This window comes from Saimiri boliviensis, chromosome 2 (assembly GCF_048565385.1).
Source record: "Saimiri boliviensis isolate mSaiBol1 chromosome 2, mSaiBol1.pri, whole genome shotgun sequence".
In the NCBI taxonomy this organism is placed as follows: domain Eukaryota; kingdom Metazoa; phylum Chordata; class Mammalia; order Primates; family Cebidae; genus Saimiri; species Saimiri boliviensis.
The window spans coordinates 186045179-186062106 of NC_133450.1; the positions used below are offsets into that span (position 1 = coordinate 186045179).

At 41.9% G+C, this 16928-nt stretch overlaps 1 protein-coding gene across 1 annotated transcript in view; it reads left to right on the forward strand.

Moving 5' to 3' along the window:
• UBE2R2 (ubiquitin conjugating enzyme E2 R2) overlaps positions 1 to 16928 on the forward strand; it is a 130144-nt gene that overhangs the window by 101084 nt on the left and 12132 nt on the right. Inside the window, exon 3 of the mRNA XM_039474621.2 lies at positions 7336 to 7433. Within this exon, the coding sequence (XP_039330555.1) occupies positions 7336 to 7433 (98 nt within the window). The remainder of the gene's footprint in view (positions 1 to 7335; positions 7434 to 16928) is intronic.

Below are 16928 nucleotides of genomic sequence, written 5' to 3' on the forward strand. Positions count from 1 at the left end.
TCAGCACAATATTTTAGAGATTCATCCACCTTGTAGTACGTAGAAGTACTTCATTCCTCTTCATGGCTGAAGAATATTGCATTAGATAGATATACCACAGTTTGTTTCTATATTCATCTTTTAATGGACACATTTGGATTACTTCTCCCTTTTGCATATGTGAATAGTGTATGTATGTGCATGTACTTTTTGAGTACCTGATTTCAGTTCTTTGGGTTATATACATAAGAGTGGAATTGTGGGGTTAAATGGGAATTCTGTGTTTAACATTGATTGATTGATTGATTGATTGGACAGAGTCTCGCTGTCACCCAGGCTGGAGGGTGATGGCGTGATCTTGGCTCACTGCAGCCTCCATCTCCCGATTCAAGCAATTCTCTGCCTCAGCTCCGGAGTAGGTAGGACTACAGGCACCTGCCACCATGCCTGGCTAATTTTTGTAGTTTTAGTAGAGATGGAGTTTCACCATCTTGGCGAGGCTGTTCTTGAACTCCTGACCTCATGATCCACCCGCCTTAGCCTCCCAAAGTGCTGGAATTACAGGCCTGAGCCACTTTGCCCAACTGACTTTTTCTTTCTTTTTTCTCTTTTTTTGTCTTTTAAACCCATTTTTCTTTTCTTTTCTTATTTTTTTCCGGGACTTGATAAACCCATTTTTCTGTTAGTGCTAGGATTATAGGTGTGTGAGCCACTGTGCCCAGCCATCTTTTAATTGGACTGCCAAACTTCTTTCCCATAGCAGGTGAACTGTTTACATTCCCACCAGCAGTGTGTGCGTGTTCCAGTTTCTTTACATCCTTACCAATACTCATTATTTTCCTTAAAAAAAAAAAGGGGGGGGGTGGCTAGGCCTACTGGCTCACATCTGTTATTTCAGCACTTTGGGAGGCTAAGGCAGGAGGATTACTTGAGGCTAGGAGTTTAAGACCAGCCTGTGCAACATAGCAAGATCTCCATCTGTATATTAAAACATAAAATAAAATATAGCTATCCTAAGTGGGTACAAAGTGATAGCTCATCATGGTTTTGCTTTGCATTACCCACATGACTTATTTGAGCATCTTTTCATGTGCTTATTGACCATTTGTGTATCTTCTTTGGAGAAATGTTGGTCCTAGCTCATTCATTTTCCATTTAATTTTGGGGCATAGGGTCTTGCTCTGTTGTCCAGGCTGGAGTGGCATGATCACAGCTCACTGCAGCCTCAAACTCCTGGGCACAAGCAATCCTCCCACATCAGCCTGCCCAGTGGCTGGGACTACAGGTGTGTACCACCACACCTGACTAATTAATAAACTTTTTTGGGTGGGGCAGGCATGGTGGCTCACACCTGTAATCTCAGCACTTTGTGAGGCCAAGGGCAGAAAGAACACTTGTGCTCAGAGTCATGACAAGCCTGAGTAACAGTGTAACTCCATCTCTATAAAAAATTTTTTTAAATGTTCCAGGTGTGATGGCTGGCATCGGTGGTCCCAGCTACTAGGGAGGCTAAGGTGGACGGATCACTTGAGCCCAGGAGGTAGAGCAGTGAGCTGAGATTGCACCACTGCACTCCAGCCTGAGAGACAAAGTGAGACCTTGTCTCTTTATGTCATCCAGGTTGGTCTTGAATTCCTGGCCTCAAGCAGTCCTCCCCACTCAGCCTCCCACAGTGATGGAATTACAGGCATGAGCCACTGCACCTGGACTTCGCTATTATTGAAATGGATATCTTTTTGTTACTGAGTTTTAGGAATTTTTTATATATTTTATACATATTTAACCTTTATGAGATACATGATTTGCAAATGTTTTCTCCCATTCCGTAGGTTGCCTTTTCACTTTCTTGATAATGTCCTTTTAGATGGCACAAAAGTTTTCCATTTTAATGAAGTGTGGTTATTTCCAAGTCTTTGATCTATTTTCAGTTAACCACTTGATTTTGTGATTCCAATTCTTTGTAATTGTCTTCAGAGCAGCCCTACTAGCACGTACCTCGTGGTGTTTGTATTTCTGTGAACACACAGCCAGTCCGTTTCTAGCTTTGTTTCTCTGTGTGCTTAGTTTTAAAGACAACTTTGAAGTAAACAATGAAATAAAAGATGTCACTTAAAAAAAAAAAAATTGGACTCCCACCACATGTATATGACATGTGGTGGGAATCCAATTGTATTTTTTTGTTTGTAGAAATCCAGTTGTCCCACTACCATTTATTGAAGAGACTATTTTTTCCCCCTTTAATGGGCTTGGCATCCTTGTCAAAATCAATTGGCCATTGATGTGTGGGATTATTTCTGGACTCTGAATTCTCAATTATGTGCCATTAGTTTATATTTCTGTCATTATGCTAGTACTGAACAACATGGTTGTCTTTGTAGTAATTTTTAAAATTAGGAAGTGTGAATCCTCCAACTTTTTCTTCTTCCAAATTGTTTTGGCAGTTGGGTCCCTTAAATTGCCTTATACATTGTAGGATTACCTTGTCAATTTCTGCAAAAAGGGAAGGTAGGATTTGATAAGGATTGTATTGAATCTGTACATCAAATTGGGAAATAGAACCATCTTAACATCATAACTACATTTTTTCAGGTCTTTTAAAATGTATTTGAACACCGTTTTGTAGTTTTCAGTGTACAAGTCTTTTCCCTTCCATGACTAGATTTATTCTCTTTTTTTTTTCTTTTTGAGATGGAATCTCACTCTGTTGCCTAGGCTGGAGTGCAATGGTATATTCTCAGCTCACTGCAACCTCTGCCTCCCAGGTTCAGACGATTCTCTTGCCTCAGCCTCCTGAGGAGTTGGGATTACAGGCATATGCCACCATGTCCAGCGAATTTTTTGTATTTTTGTAGAGATGGAATTTTACCATGTTGTCCAGCCCTGGTCTCACAAAATGCTAGGATTACAGGTGTAAGCCACTCTGCCTGTCCAGATTTATTCTTTTAAATGACAATTATCAATGGAACTGTTTCATAATATCCTTTTAGGTTATAGGTTATTTTTGCTAGTTTATAAGAATAAAAGTGACCTGCAGCTTTCCTGAATTTATTAGCTCTTGTAGCTTTCTTATAGAGGCTCATGTCATCTGTGAATAAAGATGGTTTTTTCCCCTTCAACTCAGTTTCCTTTTTTTCCTTCTTCTTATTCTGGTTAGACATTTCCACTACAGTATTATTTTTTTATTTTTTTTTAAATTACATAAAAAAAACTTTTAAAATCTTTTTTAAAAAAAGAAAATATTTCCTGCCATGCAAGGCCTTACAGATTAGTCAGGAAAAAGATATAAACAAGAAAAAGAAAAACAGCCAAGTATGAAAGACAGCCGAGGCAGCCAACAAAAATGTGGCATCTGTCAAGACTGTAAGCCATGGAAAATTAAATTAAAGCAATTAATTCAATTTTTTTTTTTTTTAAATAGAGATGGAGTTTCAGCACATTGACCAGGCTGGTCTTGAACTCCTGACTGCAAGTGATCCACCTGCCTCAACCTCTCAGAGTGCTGGGATTACAGAGCAAGCTACTGCGCCCAGCCAACAACTTCCTTTTTTTTTTTTTTGAGACAAAGTCTCACTCTCTCACGGAGGCTGGAGTGCAGTGGCACGATTCTTGGCTCACTGCAACCTCTGCCTCCCAAGCTCAGGCAGTTCTCCTGCCTCAGCCTCCTGAGTAGCTGGGATTATAAGCGTGTGCCACCATGCCCAGCTAGTTTTTGTATTTTTAGTAGAGAGGAGGTTTCACCATGTTGGTCAGGCTGGTCTTGAACTCCTGACCTTGTGATCCACCTACCTCGGCCTCCCAAAGTGCTGGGATTACAGGCGTGAGCCACTGTGCCTGGCCTCCACTACAGTATTTTTTTTTTTTTTTTTTTTTTTTTGAGACAGAGTTTCGCTCTTGTTACCCAGGCTGGAGTGCAATGGCGCGATCTCGGCTCACCGCAACCTCCGCCTCCTGGGTTCAGGCAATTCTCCTGCCTCAGCCTCCTGAGTAGCTGGGATTACAGGCACACGCCACCATGCCCAGCTAATTTTTTGTATTTTTAGTAGAGACGGGGTTTCACCATGTTGACCAGGATGGTCTTGATCTCTCGACCTCGCGATTCACCCGCCTCGGCCTCCCAAAGTGCTGGGATTACAGGCTTGAGCCACCGCGCCCGGCCTCCACTACAGTATTTAATAGCAATGGTGAAAGCAAGCATCCTTGTCAAGCTCCTGATCTTAGAAGTAAAGCTTTTAGTCTTTCACCATTGAGTATGATGCTAGCTGTGGGTTTTTCATAAATCCCCTTTATCATGTTAAGATAATTCCCATCTATTCATCACTTCTTGATTGTTTTTATCATGAAAGAGTGTTAGATTTTGTCAAATGTATCATCTGTATCCATTTGGATGCCCATCTTCTAATATGTCATTTTAAAATGCAAAAAAAGAAGGAGTTTTTGTTTGTTTGTTTGTTTGTTTTAAATATCTATTAAGCTTGAACTAAGAAACATACTTTTGTGGCCTAATTTTTAGGCTCTATTCTTCATCAAAACTAGGCTGTTCACTACTGAGGTTGGTAGGATAATGGTTCCCCCAGAATATTCACATGCTATTCTCTGGAACCTGTGAATGTTAGATTATATGTCAAAGAGAAGTTAGTCATTAATCAGCTGACCTTAAAATAGGGAGATTATTCTGGATTATCCAGGGGATCCCAATGTAATCACAAGAGTCCTTAATTGTGGAAGAGGAAGGCATAAAATGAGTTAGAGGATATGTGACTTCAGAAGAAAGGCCCAGGTAAATGAAACATGGGCAATTGCTTTGAAAATAGAATAGGGAAGTCCAAGGGCAAGGATTGGCCTTCAGTAGCTAGAAAGGGAAAGGAAAGGGATTTTTCCTTAGAGCCTCTAGAATAGAATGCAGTGCTACCAACACATTGATTTTAGTCCTGTAAGAGAAATGATAGACTTTGATGTACAGAAATGTGAAATTATAAATTTGTGGTGTTTACACCACGTTTGTGTTATTTTATTACAGTAGCAATAGAAAACAAATACAGGCCAGGCGCAGTGGCTCAAGCCTGTAATCCCAGCACTTTGGGAGGCCGAGGCAGGTGGATCACGAGGTCGAGAGATCAAGACCATCCTGGTCAACATGGTGAAACCCCGTCTCTACTAAAAATACAAAAAACTAGCTGGGCGTGGTGGTGCGTGCCTGTAATCCCAGCTACTCAGGAGGCTGAGGCAGGAGAATTGCCTGAACCCAGGAGGCGGAGGTTGCGGTGAGCCAAGATCGCGCCATTGCACTCCAGCCTGGGTAACAAGAGCGAAACTCCGTCTCAAAAAAAAAAAAAAAAAAAAAAAGAAAACAAATACAAGTACCCAAGCGTATTTTATTCTACTATTTATAGTGTTGGTTTATTTCTCCAGAAAAACTCATGTCTGAAATTCCCATAAGTTAAATTGTTACTGTTCAATGAAGGCCCATCTTAAAGCTTCCTCAACCACAAAGCGTTTTATCTTCCACCCTACCTCCCATGCATTTGTTTACTGCCCAAATATACCAAGTTTCTCTCTTCTCTTCTCTCTTTTTTTTTTTTGAGCTGGAGTTTCACTCTTGTTGCTCAGGCTAGAGTGCAATGGTGCGATAACTGGCTCACTGCAGCCTGCACCTCCCAAGTTCAAATGATTCTCCTGCCTCAGCCACCTGAGTTGCTGGGATCACAGGCATTCACCATAATGCCCGGCTAAGTATTTTTAGTAGAGATGGGATATCTCCATGTTGGTCAGGCTGGTCTCAGACTCCAGACCTCAGATGATACACCTACCTTGGCCTACCAGAGTGCTGGGATTATAGGTGTGAGCCACCTCACCCTCCCCTCCCCTCCCCTCTTTTTTGAGATAAGAGTCTCACTTTGCCTCCCAGGCTGGAGTGCAGTGGCTCCATCTCTGCTCACTGCAACCTCTGCCTCCTGGGTTCAAGTGATTCTCTGCCACAGCCTCCCAGGTAGCTGGGATTACAGGTGCCCACCACCACACCTGGCTAATTTTTCTGTTTTTAATAGAGATGGGGTTTCACCATGTTGGCCAGGATGGTCTCGAACTCCTGACCTTGTCATCCACCCGCCTCGGCCTCCTAAAGAGCTGGGATTACAGGGGTGAGCCACTGTACCTTTTTCTATAGTACCTTTTTACATGCCTTACAGTATCTAACCATAATGTAATGTTTTAGAATATAATATTTGGTATTAATTTTACTTAAATTTTATTTAAAAATGTTTTATATTGCTAATGAGTACACATATACATAATATAGTTTCTGTGTGTTTAAATTAGGGTTGCATATATAAACTTTTTGTACTTCATGTAGTTATACCCCCAGTTTCTTATAAATATGTCTGAAAACAAAGAGATATATGTTTGGCTGCTTCTAAGACAGTTGAATCTTGATTTACCTTTTTTTTTTTTTTTTTTTTTTTTTTGAGCTGGAGTCTGGTGCTTAGGCTGGAGCACAATCTTGGCTCACTGCAACCTCCGCCTCCTGAGTTCAAGCGATTCTTCTGCCTCAACCTCCCAAGTAGCTGGGATTGTAGGCGCCTGCTACCACGCACGGCTAATTTTGTATTTTTAGTAGAGACAGGATTTCTCCATGTTGGCCAGGCTGGTCTTGAACTCTTGACCACAGGTGATCCATCTACCCACCTTGGCCTCCCAAAGTGCTAGGATTACAAGCGTGAGTCACCGCACCTGGCCCCAGCCAATTTTTTATGTCTGTTTGTTTTATCAGGATTGTGCTGTAGGAATAGTAAGTCTTCTCAGTAGAAATATACCTTGGAGATTGGTCAGAATAAGTATTAAATTTTTAAAATCCTTAGTTCTTTATCTTTGATTTTGAACATAAAAAGCAGAATTATTTCCTCCTTTGATGAAAAACAGTTTCTTCTCATGAGATCTGATAGGTTAAGAAAATGAGCCGGGCACGGTGGCTCAAGCCTGTAATCCCAGCACTTTGGGAGGCCGAGGCGGGTGGATCACGAGGTCGAGAGATCGAGACCATCCTGGTCAACATGGTGAAACCCCGTCTCTACTAAAAGCGCAAAAAATTAGCTGGGCATGGTGGCACGTGCCTGTAATCCCAGCTACTCAGGAGGCTGAGGCAGGAGAATTGCCTGAGCCCAGGAGGCGGAGGTTGCGGTGAGCCGAGATCGTGCCATTGCACTCCAGCCTGGGTAACAAGGGCGAAACTCCGTGTCAAAAAAAAAAAAAAAAAGAAAATGAAAAAAAAGTTTCTAGGAACAAAGGAAACTTTGAAACCAGTGTCTCTTTTTTTACATCACTTTTTGAATATTTACTGAATGTAATATTTGTGTCTTGTAGAATGGAGATGTATGCATTTCGATTCTTCATCCGCCTGTAGATGACCCACAGAGTGGAGAACTGCCTTCTGAAAGGTGGAATCCTACTCAGAATGTGAGGTAAGGTGTTACATAGGAGGAATCTGGTTCTGGACTTAATCTCCTTACTGTCTTTGCCCTTAGTAAAATAAAATTAACATGTAAAAACTCATCTTTCTTATATTTAGTTGTTTTGTCTTCAGCTAGAGCTTTAAGAAACATGTATGGGTCATTTTGTAGAGCTGTATTTACTAAACAATAATGTATAAGATTCGCATTTCCCTGTGTTCACTTAGGAATTGAGTTTGAAGCCTGAATCCCTACTCTTACCTTATCCTAGTTCTACTCTGCTTTTTATTAACATCTAACATTAGTATCATTCATTGGTTACAGTTAATAAACATGTTTTGTGTGCCGTGTCACTAAAATAAAAAAATTTAAAAACTTTTAAAAAAGTTAATTATTAACTGAAGTCCATATTGTGTTCACATTTCCTTAGTTTTTACCTGTCATTGTTTTGCTCCAAAATCTTTCATATGTATAAATATATATGTATATATATATGTTTTTAAATTTTTTATAGAGTTGAGGTCTCACTAAGTTGCCCAGCTGGTCTCAAATGCCTGCCCTCAAGCAGTTCTCCCACTTTGGTCTCCCAGAGCACTCGGATTACAGGCATGAGCCACTGTGCCCAGCTCATCACATCATCACATTATAATTTAATAGTCATGTCTCCAATAGGCCTGCCCCTCCCTCCCTCCCTCTCTCTCTCTCTCTCTCTCTCTCTCTCTCTCTCTCTCAACTGTAGGTGTACGCCACCATGCCTAGCTATTAAGCAACTCTTGAGTGTAAATTTTCTTAGTTTTGATGACCTTGACAATTTTGGGGGGTACTGATCAGATATTTTGTAGTGTTCCCCATTTGAGATTTTTCTTATTTTTTCGTGATTAGTCTAGGGTTATAGGTTTGGGGAAGAAAGATCAGAGAATTAATGTGCCATTTTTATTATATCATATTAGTGTGGCTTATCCCTGTTCATGTTACTGGCTGAGATGATGTTTTTAGCTTTTCTCCACTGTAAAGTTGCTCTTTCCTGAGCTTTTCATTCTTTACTCCTTAGAAGGAAGTCATATGCATAGCCTACAACTAAGGAGAGGGGAGCTATACCTCCTTGAAGCCAGGGTATCTATATAAATTATTTTTAATTCTTCTGCATGGATTGATCTATTCTTCTCCCTTTCTTTGTTTATTCAGTCATTTGTTAAACATTTTTACTGATAACAAAACTGATTAGTATCTCTAGGTTTATCAAAAGCGAAGAATTGGAAGCTTCCTGACTTGTAAAAGAAGCTCTTAAAGATATATTAAATGACTATTGATTATGTTTTTTGTTACTCATTCCTTTGGTTACCTTGTTCCATCCAATTTATTTAGAAAGAGTTGAGAAAATAAATATATTAAAGTTTTTGGCACAACTTACTAATATATTTTTTAAGACAGAAAAAAAAGTTTGTTGTTACACCTCACCTGGACAACCATCATCCCTCTGAATATTTTTTTCTTTTTTGAGACAGAGTTTCGCTCTTGTTACCCAGGCTGGAGTGCAATGGCGCGATCTCAGCTCACCGCAACCTCCGCCTCCTGGGTTCACGCAATTCTGCCTCAGCCTCCTGAGTAGCTGGGATTACAGGCACGTGCCACCATGCCCAGCTAATTTTTTGTATTTTTAGTAGAGACAGGGTTTCACCATGTTGACCAGGATGGTCTCGATCTCTCGACCTCGTGATCCGCCTGCCTCGGCATCCCAAAGTGCTGGGATTACAGGCTTGAGCCACTGCTCCCGGCCCCCTGAATTTTTTTTTCTTACATTTCTTTCTTTCTTTTTTTTTTTTTTTTTAAAGACACTATCTTGCTCTGTCCCCCAGGCTGGAATGCAGCGGCGCAGTCACGGCTCACTGAGGCCTCAACCCCCTGGGCTTGAGCAATCCTCCCACCTTAGTCTCGGGTAGCTGGGACCATAGGCATGCATCACTGTGCCTGACCAGTATTTTTTTTTTTTTTTTTTTTTTTTTTAAATAGAGAGATGGGTTTCTCCTTGTTTCCCAGGAGGTCTCAAACTACTGGACTCAGGTAATCCACTTGCCTCTGCCTCCCAAAATGCTCATATTACAGGTGTGCCCCAACACATCTGGACTAATTTTTAAATTTTTTGTAAAGATGGGGTCTCACCATGTTGCTCAGGCTGATCTTAAACTCATGGGCTCAGGTGATCCTCGTGCCTCAGCCTCCCAAAGTGTTGGGATTACAGGTGCTCACACTATACCTAGACTTCTGAATCTTTTATCTATACGAGAATAATACCTGCCTCAGTAGGTTTTTGATAGAATTAAGTAAATAAGGAATGTAAACCTACTAGAATAGTGTGTATTACCTGACTGGCTTGGGTTGCCGCTAATATTTTCAAGAGATTTTTCTGGTCTAATGTGAAGCAGTCATTTGCTATCTATTAAAAAAGAAATACATTTCTTAGTTCCCCATATTTATTTCATTTTTCTACAGGGAGACATAATTGCTAGATGCCTGTATCATAACCAATTCAAGTAGTACAGAATTTATCTTGGGTGCTAAATACATGAAAATAATTAACTAAGATAAGTATTTTGAGCTTTTTTTGCGATACTCTAGAATATGCTTTTTTGGATGGGAAAAGTATCCTATTAGCAAATTATATATACATGAATTATCTCAATAGACTCAATTTTAAATTGATATTAACAATTCTGAGTTTTATGTTTTCTATTTTACTACTCAAGAGCAGGCGTCCCCAAACTTTTTACACAGGGGGCCAGTTCACTGTCCCTCAGACCGTTGGGAGGGCCGCCACATACTGTGCTCCTCTCACTGATCACCAGTGAAAGAGGTGCCCCTTCCTGAAGTGCGGCGGGGGGCTGGATAAATGGCCTCAAGGGGCCGCATGCGGCCCGCAGGCCGTAGTTTGGGGACGCCTGCTCAAGAGTATGTTTGAGGGTGCTATGTCTTTAGAAGTAATTGTAGCACATTATTTTGACGTTATAATTAGACTGTGTATAAAAGGTTTTTTAAAAGTATTGTGGATGATTTGTTGAAAAAATTACACCCAAAAAAATCCTCAGTTGTCCTTTGATTATGATTCTGGTGCATGGGTTTTCAGGACCAGTAGTAACCCTAGAGTAGAGGAAGTGGCAGGTTAAGATACTGGTGATTCTTGGTTTTGAAGGTTGAATGTTGAATCAAATGCTTACACCCCCTCCCTCTTTGAGAAAACAAGCTTCCCTTTCCCTCAGCTACAAAGCCCAAAACAAGATTTTCCTCATTGCATTTTTATGCTGCCTGCCTGGATAATGTATTGCCACCACCCACAGGAATTGAGGATTTTTACCTTTTACTTTTCTTGCATTTATACGCAAATGATGTCATTTGCCTCGTCTCAGGGAGCTTAAAATATTGTGAACACTTTTTTCTTTTAAAATAGGCCTACTTCTCATTTAACCCAGTCTTTTGGAGACAGAGGATTCCTTTTATATATTTACCTGTCCATCTGAAACTACCTTTGTTAGTTTGGGTACCAGCATCATTTTTTTCTAACTATTGAGTCCCCAGGCCACCTGAGCCACAATTTAGGGACATTTCCCAACCTCCAAATCAAGATTGCTTTCCCTACTTCTATGCTGCTTTGTTTGGAAGCTTCACAACTACAATGAGTTATTTGGAGTTATACCTAAGATCTTCATACACGGCTCTACAAGGTATTTGCGTTGGAAATCGTTTACCTTTTTGGACTTTTTATCACTTAGCTCCATGTAATCATTGGGTAGGCCTTCAACATTTTGATCTTATTGGTGTTTTGAGGGGGGTTGTTTTGTAGACTTTTTGAAACCCCATCTGTCTGGAATAACCTGTTGGTGCTCAGAACTCGCGCGGAGGTCAGGAAAGCACTATCTAATGAGCAGATGTGGAATACTTTTCCTTACCTCTTTTGTTTCTGTGTTCACTTTGTTTTGAGGCAAGGGGGTTTTAAAGTAAGTAGCAAACTGTTATATTTTCTGACAGGTCATTTATGGCACTGAAATATTATGAGGAAAGATACAAGATGTAGTGAAAATGAGCAACTATTTTCACCTTGTACCTCTCTGCTGCTGAATTATCTAGGGCCAGCAACTGTCTAACGGTTCTGGGCTCCATATCCAGTTTATGGGTGGCTGTAGTAAGATGGCAGTGGAGATGATCCTGTTTTGGAGTCTTGTCTGCTGCATCTCAGACATCTGAAAGTGATTCCATATTCAGGTTTGGTTTTCTTCTCCATAACCACCTGTACTCAAGACTATCATTTAGCACGTCAGTGGACATATTTATAAAATAAAGTGGTACGTGGAGCACTTTTGTAACTTGGAGAAAACTAAGGGACTCCAGTTACCTTCAAGAGCCTGAGTTAATCTTTATTATCGGATCTGGTGAGTAGTGAGAGTTAGCCAACTTGAAAAGGAAGAATTTCAGGGATACAGACAGATAATCAGCCAACTGGTGTTCACTGAAGACTTATCAGTAGCTTGCTACCTCTTGGGAAAGCCAGCATACTTCTTTTGAAAGAAAAGATCCACAGGCCTCCTCCTCCCAGAGGCCCAGGGTTAAATTGGTGGGGCTAGAGGTGGTGGGGAGGGTTTCTTCCTGAATTGGAAAGTTTTTTTTTTTTTTTTTGAGACGGAGTTTCACTCGTTACCCAGGCTGGAGTGCAATGGCGCGATCTAGACTCACCGCAACCTCCGCCTCCTGGGTTCAGGCAATTCTCCTGCCTCAGCCTCCTGAGTAGCTGGGATTACAAGCACGCGCCACCATGCCCAGCTAATTTTTTGTGTTTTTAGTAGAGACGGGGTTTCACCATGTTGACCAGGATGGTATCAATCTTTTGACCTCGTGATCCACCCGCCTCGGCCTCCCGAAGTGCTGGGATTACAGGCTTGAGCCACTGCGCCCGGCCGAATTGGAAAGTTTTAACTGGAATAGGCATTTGTCAGCAAGAGTGGAGTTGGAAGGGTAGGGTACAGACGGGACCCTTGATGCTGCCACATGTCTTTGATTAGGAGTTCATAGCATCATGCCTCTCCTGATGGAGGAAACAAAATGTACCTTAATACATGCTCTGTCTAGAATGATGTGGGAGCTTTGGGGATAGCGTAGGGTGGGCGTGGAGGGTGTATACCCTTAGACTTTGCTGTAGAGTTCACAGCTGCTTTCTCTGAGACACCATCCTCAGAACTTCCTATCATATCTGCTATCAGCTCTGGAATAGTGACCAGTCTTGGTGTGGATTTGCTTTATGTTGAAAGAGGCATATATAATGTTTTCTTTTTCAATTGGAAAAATGCAATGTGAAACTAAGTTTATTAACTTAATTAATAGAGGCTGTTGTTTGATATGAAAGAGTTTGTCTCAGAAGTAGGGTAGGATATTTTTCTGTCTTGTCTTCTCTATAACCCATCGAAAGAACAGAGAGCCAGAGACATCGCCTCTAGCATTGGGTGCCAAAGTAGGCAGGGTCAGGCAAAGAGGTATAACCATGCTATTCCTAAAGCTCTTTTAATCCCAATTCTAGAACAGTGTGGTTTTATTTATTTGCTTTCTTGGTTTTTGCTCATTGGGTCCCACTACCCTCAACCTGCCAATTTCATTCTCTGCAAGTGACACATAATTTGCACATTTAAAAACTGTGGTTATATTCCTACCTTGCATTTTCAGGGATACATCAGTCAGCAGCAGGTCCAGCACTGCACAGAATGAGCTGTCATATTTGTTGGTTGCCTTATCAGCCTAAAGAGAAACTTTCTAATAATGTAAACCCATTAAGCTACTATATTTTACCATCAGTTGCCCTGTTTTCCCTGTCATATAGGCTTCTTTGTTCTTTGTCCTGATGTCCTCTTTAAATCCCTCCCCCATACTTAAACACATAATGAGAACTGAGCTTTAACTCAGTTAGTTACTGTTAAATGAGAGATTTAAAGGACCCAGGACAACTAGAAAAGTCAAGGTAAAACAGAGTCAGTAAGGGTGGTAGTACGCAGGATTTATTTTTGGCTCCAGAGAACTGGGCTTCCTGTCACACATCAACTGTCATCAAATTACGCTGGGTCTATAAAACTCAATATCTAAGTCAATCTGCGTGTGTGTGTGTGTGTGTGTGTGTGCGCACATGTGTATATGCCTGCTTGCCCACAATTATGGAGTGAAGTAAGCTTAGGGTTTTGGTTTTGGTTTTGGTTTTTTTTTGAGATGGAGTTTTGCTCTTGTCACCCAGGCTGGAGTGCAATGATGTGATCTTGGCTCACCGCAACCTCTGTTTCCTGGGTTCAAGGGATTCTCCTGCCTCAGCCTCCCAAGTAGCTAGGATTACAAGCATACGCCACCACACCTGGCTACCTTTGTATTTTTAGTAGAGACGGGGTTTCTCCATGTTGGTCAGGCTGGTCTCAAACTCCTTACCTCAGATGATCCACCCGCCTCTACCTCCCAAAGTGCTAGGATTACAGGTGTGAGCCACCATGCCTGGCACAAGCTCAGGTTTTCTGGTTTTTAGGAATAAACCCTTTCTACTTCTCCCATGCTGCCTGGAGGGGTATATACGTTGGTGGGAGGAGCAGGGACACGGAGAGTGCCAGTCTTTAATCCTTTAAAATTCCAAACTTTTCTTGCTTGGTTTCCAGGCAGACCCTAGAGCCAGGTCTTATTTTTGATGCTAGGGCCATCACAAATAAACTACCCTGTTAAAGTTGTGCTTATGGTGACATAGCAGCTAACAGAGAAAGGGTTGTCTACATGTTGAAAATGGGCAAATGAGGCTGGGCGCAGTGGCTCACACCTGTAATCCCGGTGCTTTGGGATGCCGAGGTGGGCAGATCACCTAAGGTAAGGAGTTTAAGACCAGCATGGCTAACATGGTGAAATTCCATCTCTACTAAAAATACAAAAAAAATTAGCCTGGTATGGCAGCACAGCATCTGTAATCCCAGCAGAGGCAGGCAGATCACCTGAGGTCAGGAGTTTGAGACAAGCATGGCCAACATGGTGAAACCCTGTCTCAACTAAAAATAAAATTTAAAAAAATTGGCCAGGCATCGTGGCACTGTGCCTATAATCCCAGGCTACTTGAGAGGCTGAGGCAGGAAAATTGCTTGAACCCGGGAGGCAGAGGTTGCAATGAGCCTAGATCGTGCCATTGCACTCCAGCCTGGGCATCAAGAGCAAGATTCAGTCTCAAAGGAAAAAGAAAGAAAATGGGCAAATGGAGTATTCTCCATTGGGTAATACATGTTTAATCCTGATTTCCAATTTCCCTTAAATATTTCTTCAGGCCAGGCACAGTGGCTCATGTCCTTAATCCCAGCAATTTGGGAGGCCAAGGCAGGTGGATTGCTTGAGCCCAGGAGTTCAAAACAAGCCTGGGCAACATGATGAGATTCCATCTCTACCTCAAAAAATACAAAAATTAGCTGGGCATGGTGGTGTGCACTTGTAGTCCCAGCTACTCAGGAGCCTGAGATGCAAAGATCACCTGAGCCCAAGAGCAAGGCTTCAATGCGCTGTGATTGTGCTACTGCACTCAAGCCTGGGTGACGGAGTGAGACCCAAGTTTGCTTTGTCTTTTAAACACGTATGAGCTCTGCAGAACTTCACAACTTGATTTGCTGTTTGCTAGTCTATAATATATGTTATATATGACGTTTTGGTTTTTATTTTCTTTGAGGCTTTTTATTGTTTACAAACTTTTTGAGAGAGTTCCGCTCTTGTTGCCCAGGCTGGAGTGCAGTGGCATGATCTCAGCTTACTGCAACCTCTGCCTCCTGAGTTCAAGTGAATTCTCCTGTCTCAGCCTTCTGAGTGGCTGGGATTATAAGCTCCCACCAACACGGCTTACTAATTTTTGTATTTTTAGTAGAGACGGGGTTTCACCATGTTGGTCAGGCTGGTCTTGAACCTCTGATCTTAGGCGATCCACCCGCCTTGGCCTCCTGTGGGCCACCGTGCCTGGCCTACAAACTTATTTTTTATTCACAACAAGATAGCTAAATAATCTCTGACTAAAGCTACTGAAGCAGGCAACAGGATCTGAAATATGAAGCTGAAGACTATAAAGTGAGGTGCTTTTGCCTGCCCTTTTTTTCTGTGCTTCATTTCTCTGCTTAGCATTTTTCTGTTTTGGCCTAGACCCTCTATCCTGAAAAGACCTACCTTATTCCCTTGCTGGCATAAAGAGGGGCAGAAGGAGCACATTTATTTCTGGGAGCATCCCTAACTCCTGGAATGGTAGTGGTGGGAATTGTGCAATGAACCACAGACACTAAGAACTCCCTGGCCCTCATTCTTATCCCACATTCCCTCTAGGTCTATTCTTTGTTGTAACAAATGTTAAACATGTATTCTGCTGGATTGATACAGATCAGATCTGTTCCTCCAAACATGGAGTAGAGAAGGATAGCACACCTATGTGTTCATGTAGGGGGTAAAGAGAGAAAAAAAGCAAAGGGTAGTGCAGTTACTTTTTTTTTTTTTGAGACAGTTTCGCTCTTGTTACCCAGGCTGGAGTGCAATGGTGCGATCTCGGCTCACCACAACCTCCGCCTCCTGGGTTCAGGCATTTCTCCTGCCTCAGCCTTCTGAGTAGCTGGGATTACAGGCACGTGCCACCATGCCCAGCTGATGTTTTGTATTTTTAGTTAGAGATGGGGTTTCACCATGTTGACCAGGATGGTCTCGATCTCTTGACCTCGTGATCCACCCGCCTCGGCCTCCCAAAGTGCTGGGATTACAGGTTTGAGGCACCGCGCCCGGCCGTGCAGTTACTCTTTACAGGAACCGAGAGTCGGGGGATGGGCCCTCAGGTTCTATTTTGCTAGTCCAAGAAACTTGTCCAAGTGCTAAAAGATTGTCTAATTGTATAAATGCAGCTCCATGTTATTGCTAAAAATTCAAGCTTTACATGAAACTGTGACTTACATGGACAAAAGTAGAATAATATGAGTGTAGGTCTATTGTTTTCTTGATCTTTTTCCCTTCATTCATGATGTGCAGGAAACATCCCTTTAAAGGGCTCTATTGACCCCCATCATTGGGGTACGTTAATTTGATCGTTTCATTATTGGGTCTTTCTTCCACTCGCTCTTATTTCACCCATTGTTAAACCTTTCCATCTTCTTGTTTTTCCTGAGAAAATACAATAAGTGAACAGGGATTTAAAATGCTTAATAAAACTAACAACAAAAATGAGCTAGCAATTGAAATTTTTTTTTTTTTTTTTTTTTTTGAGACGGAGTTTCGCTCTTGTTACCCAGGCTGGAGTGCAATGGTGCGATCTCAGCTCACCACAACCTCCCCCTCCTGGTTTCAGGCAATTCTCCTGCCTCAGCCTCCTGAGTAGCCGGGATTACAGGCACATGCCACCATGCCCAGCTAATTTTTTGTATTTTTAGTAGAGACGGGGTTTCATCATGTTGACCAGGATGGTCTCGATCTCTTGACCTCGTGATCCACCCGCCTCAGCCTCCC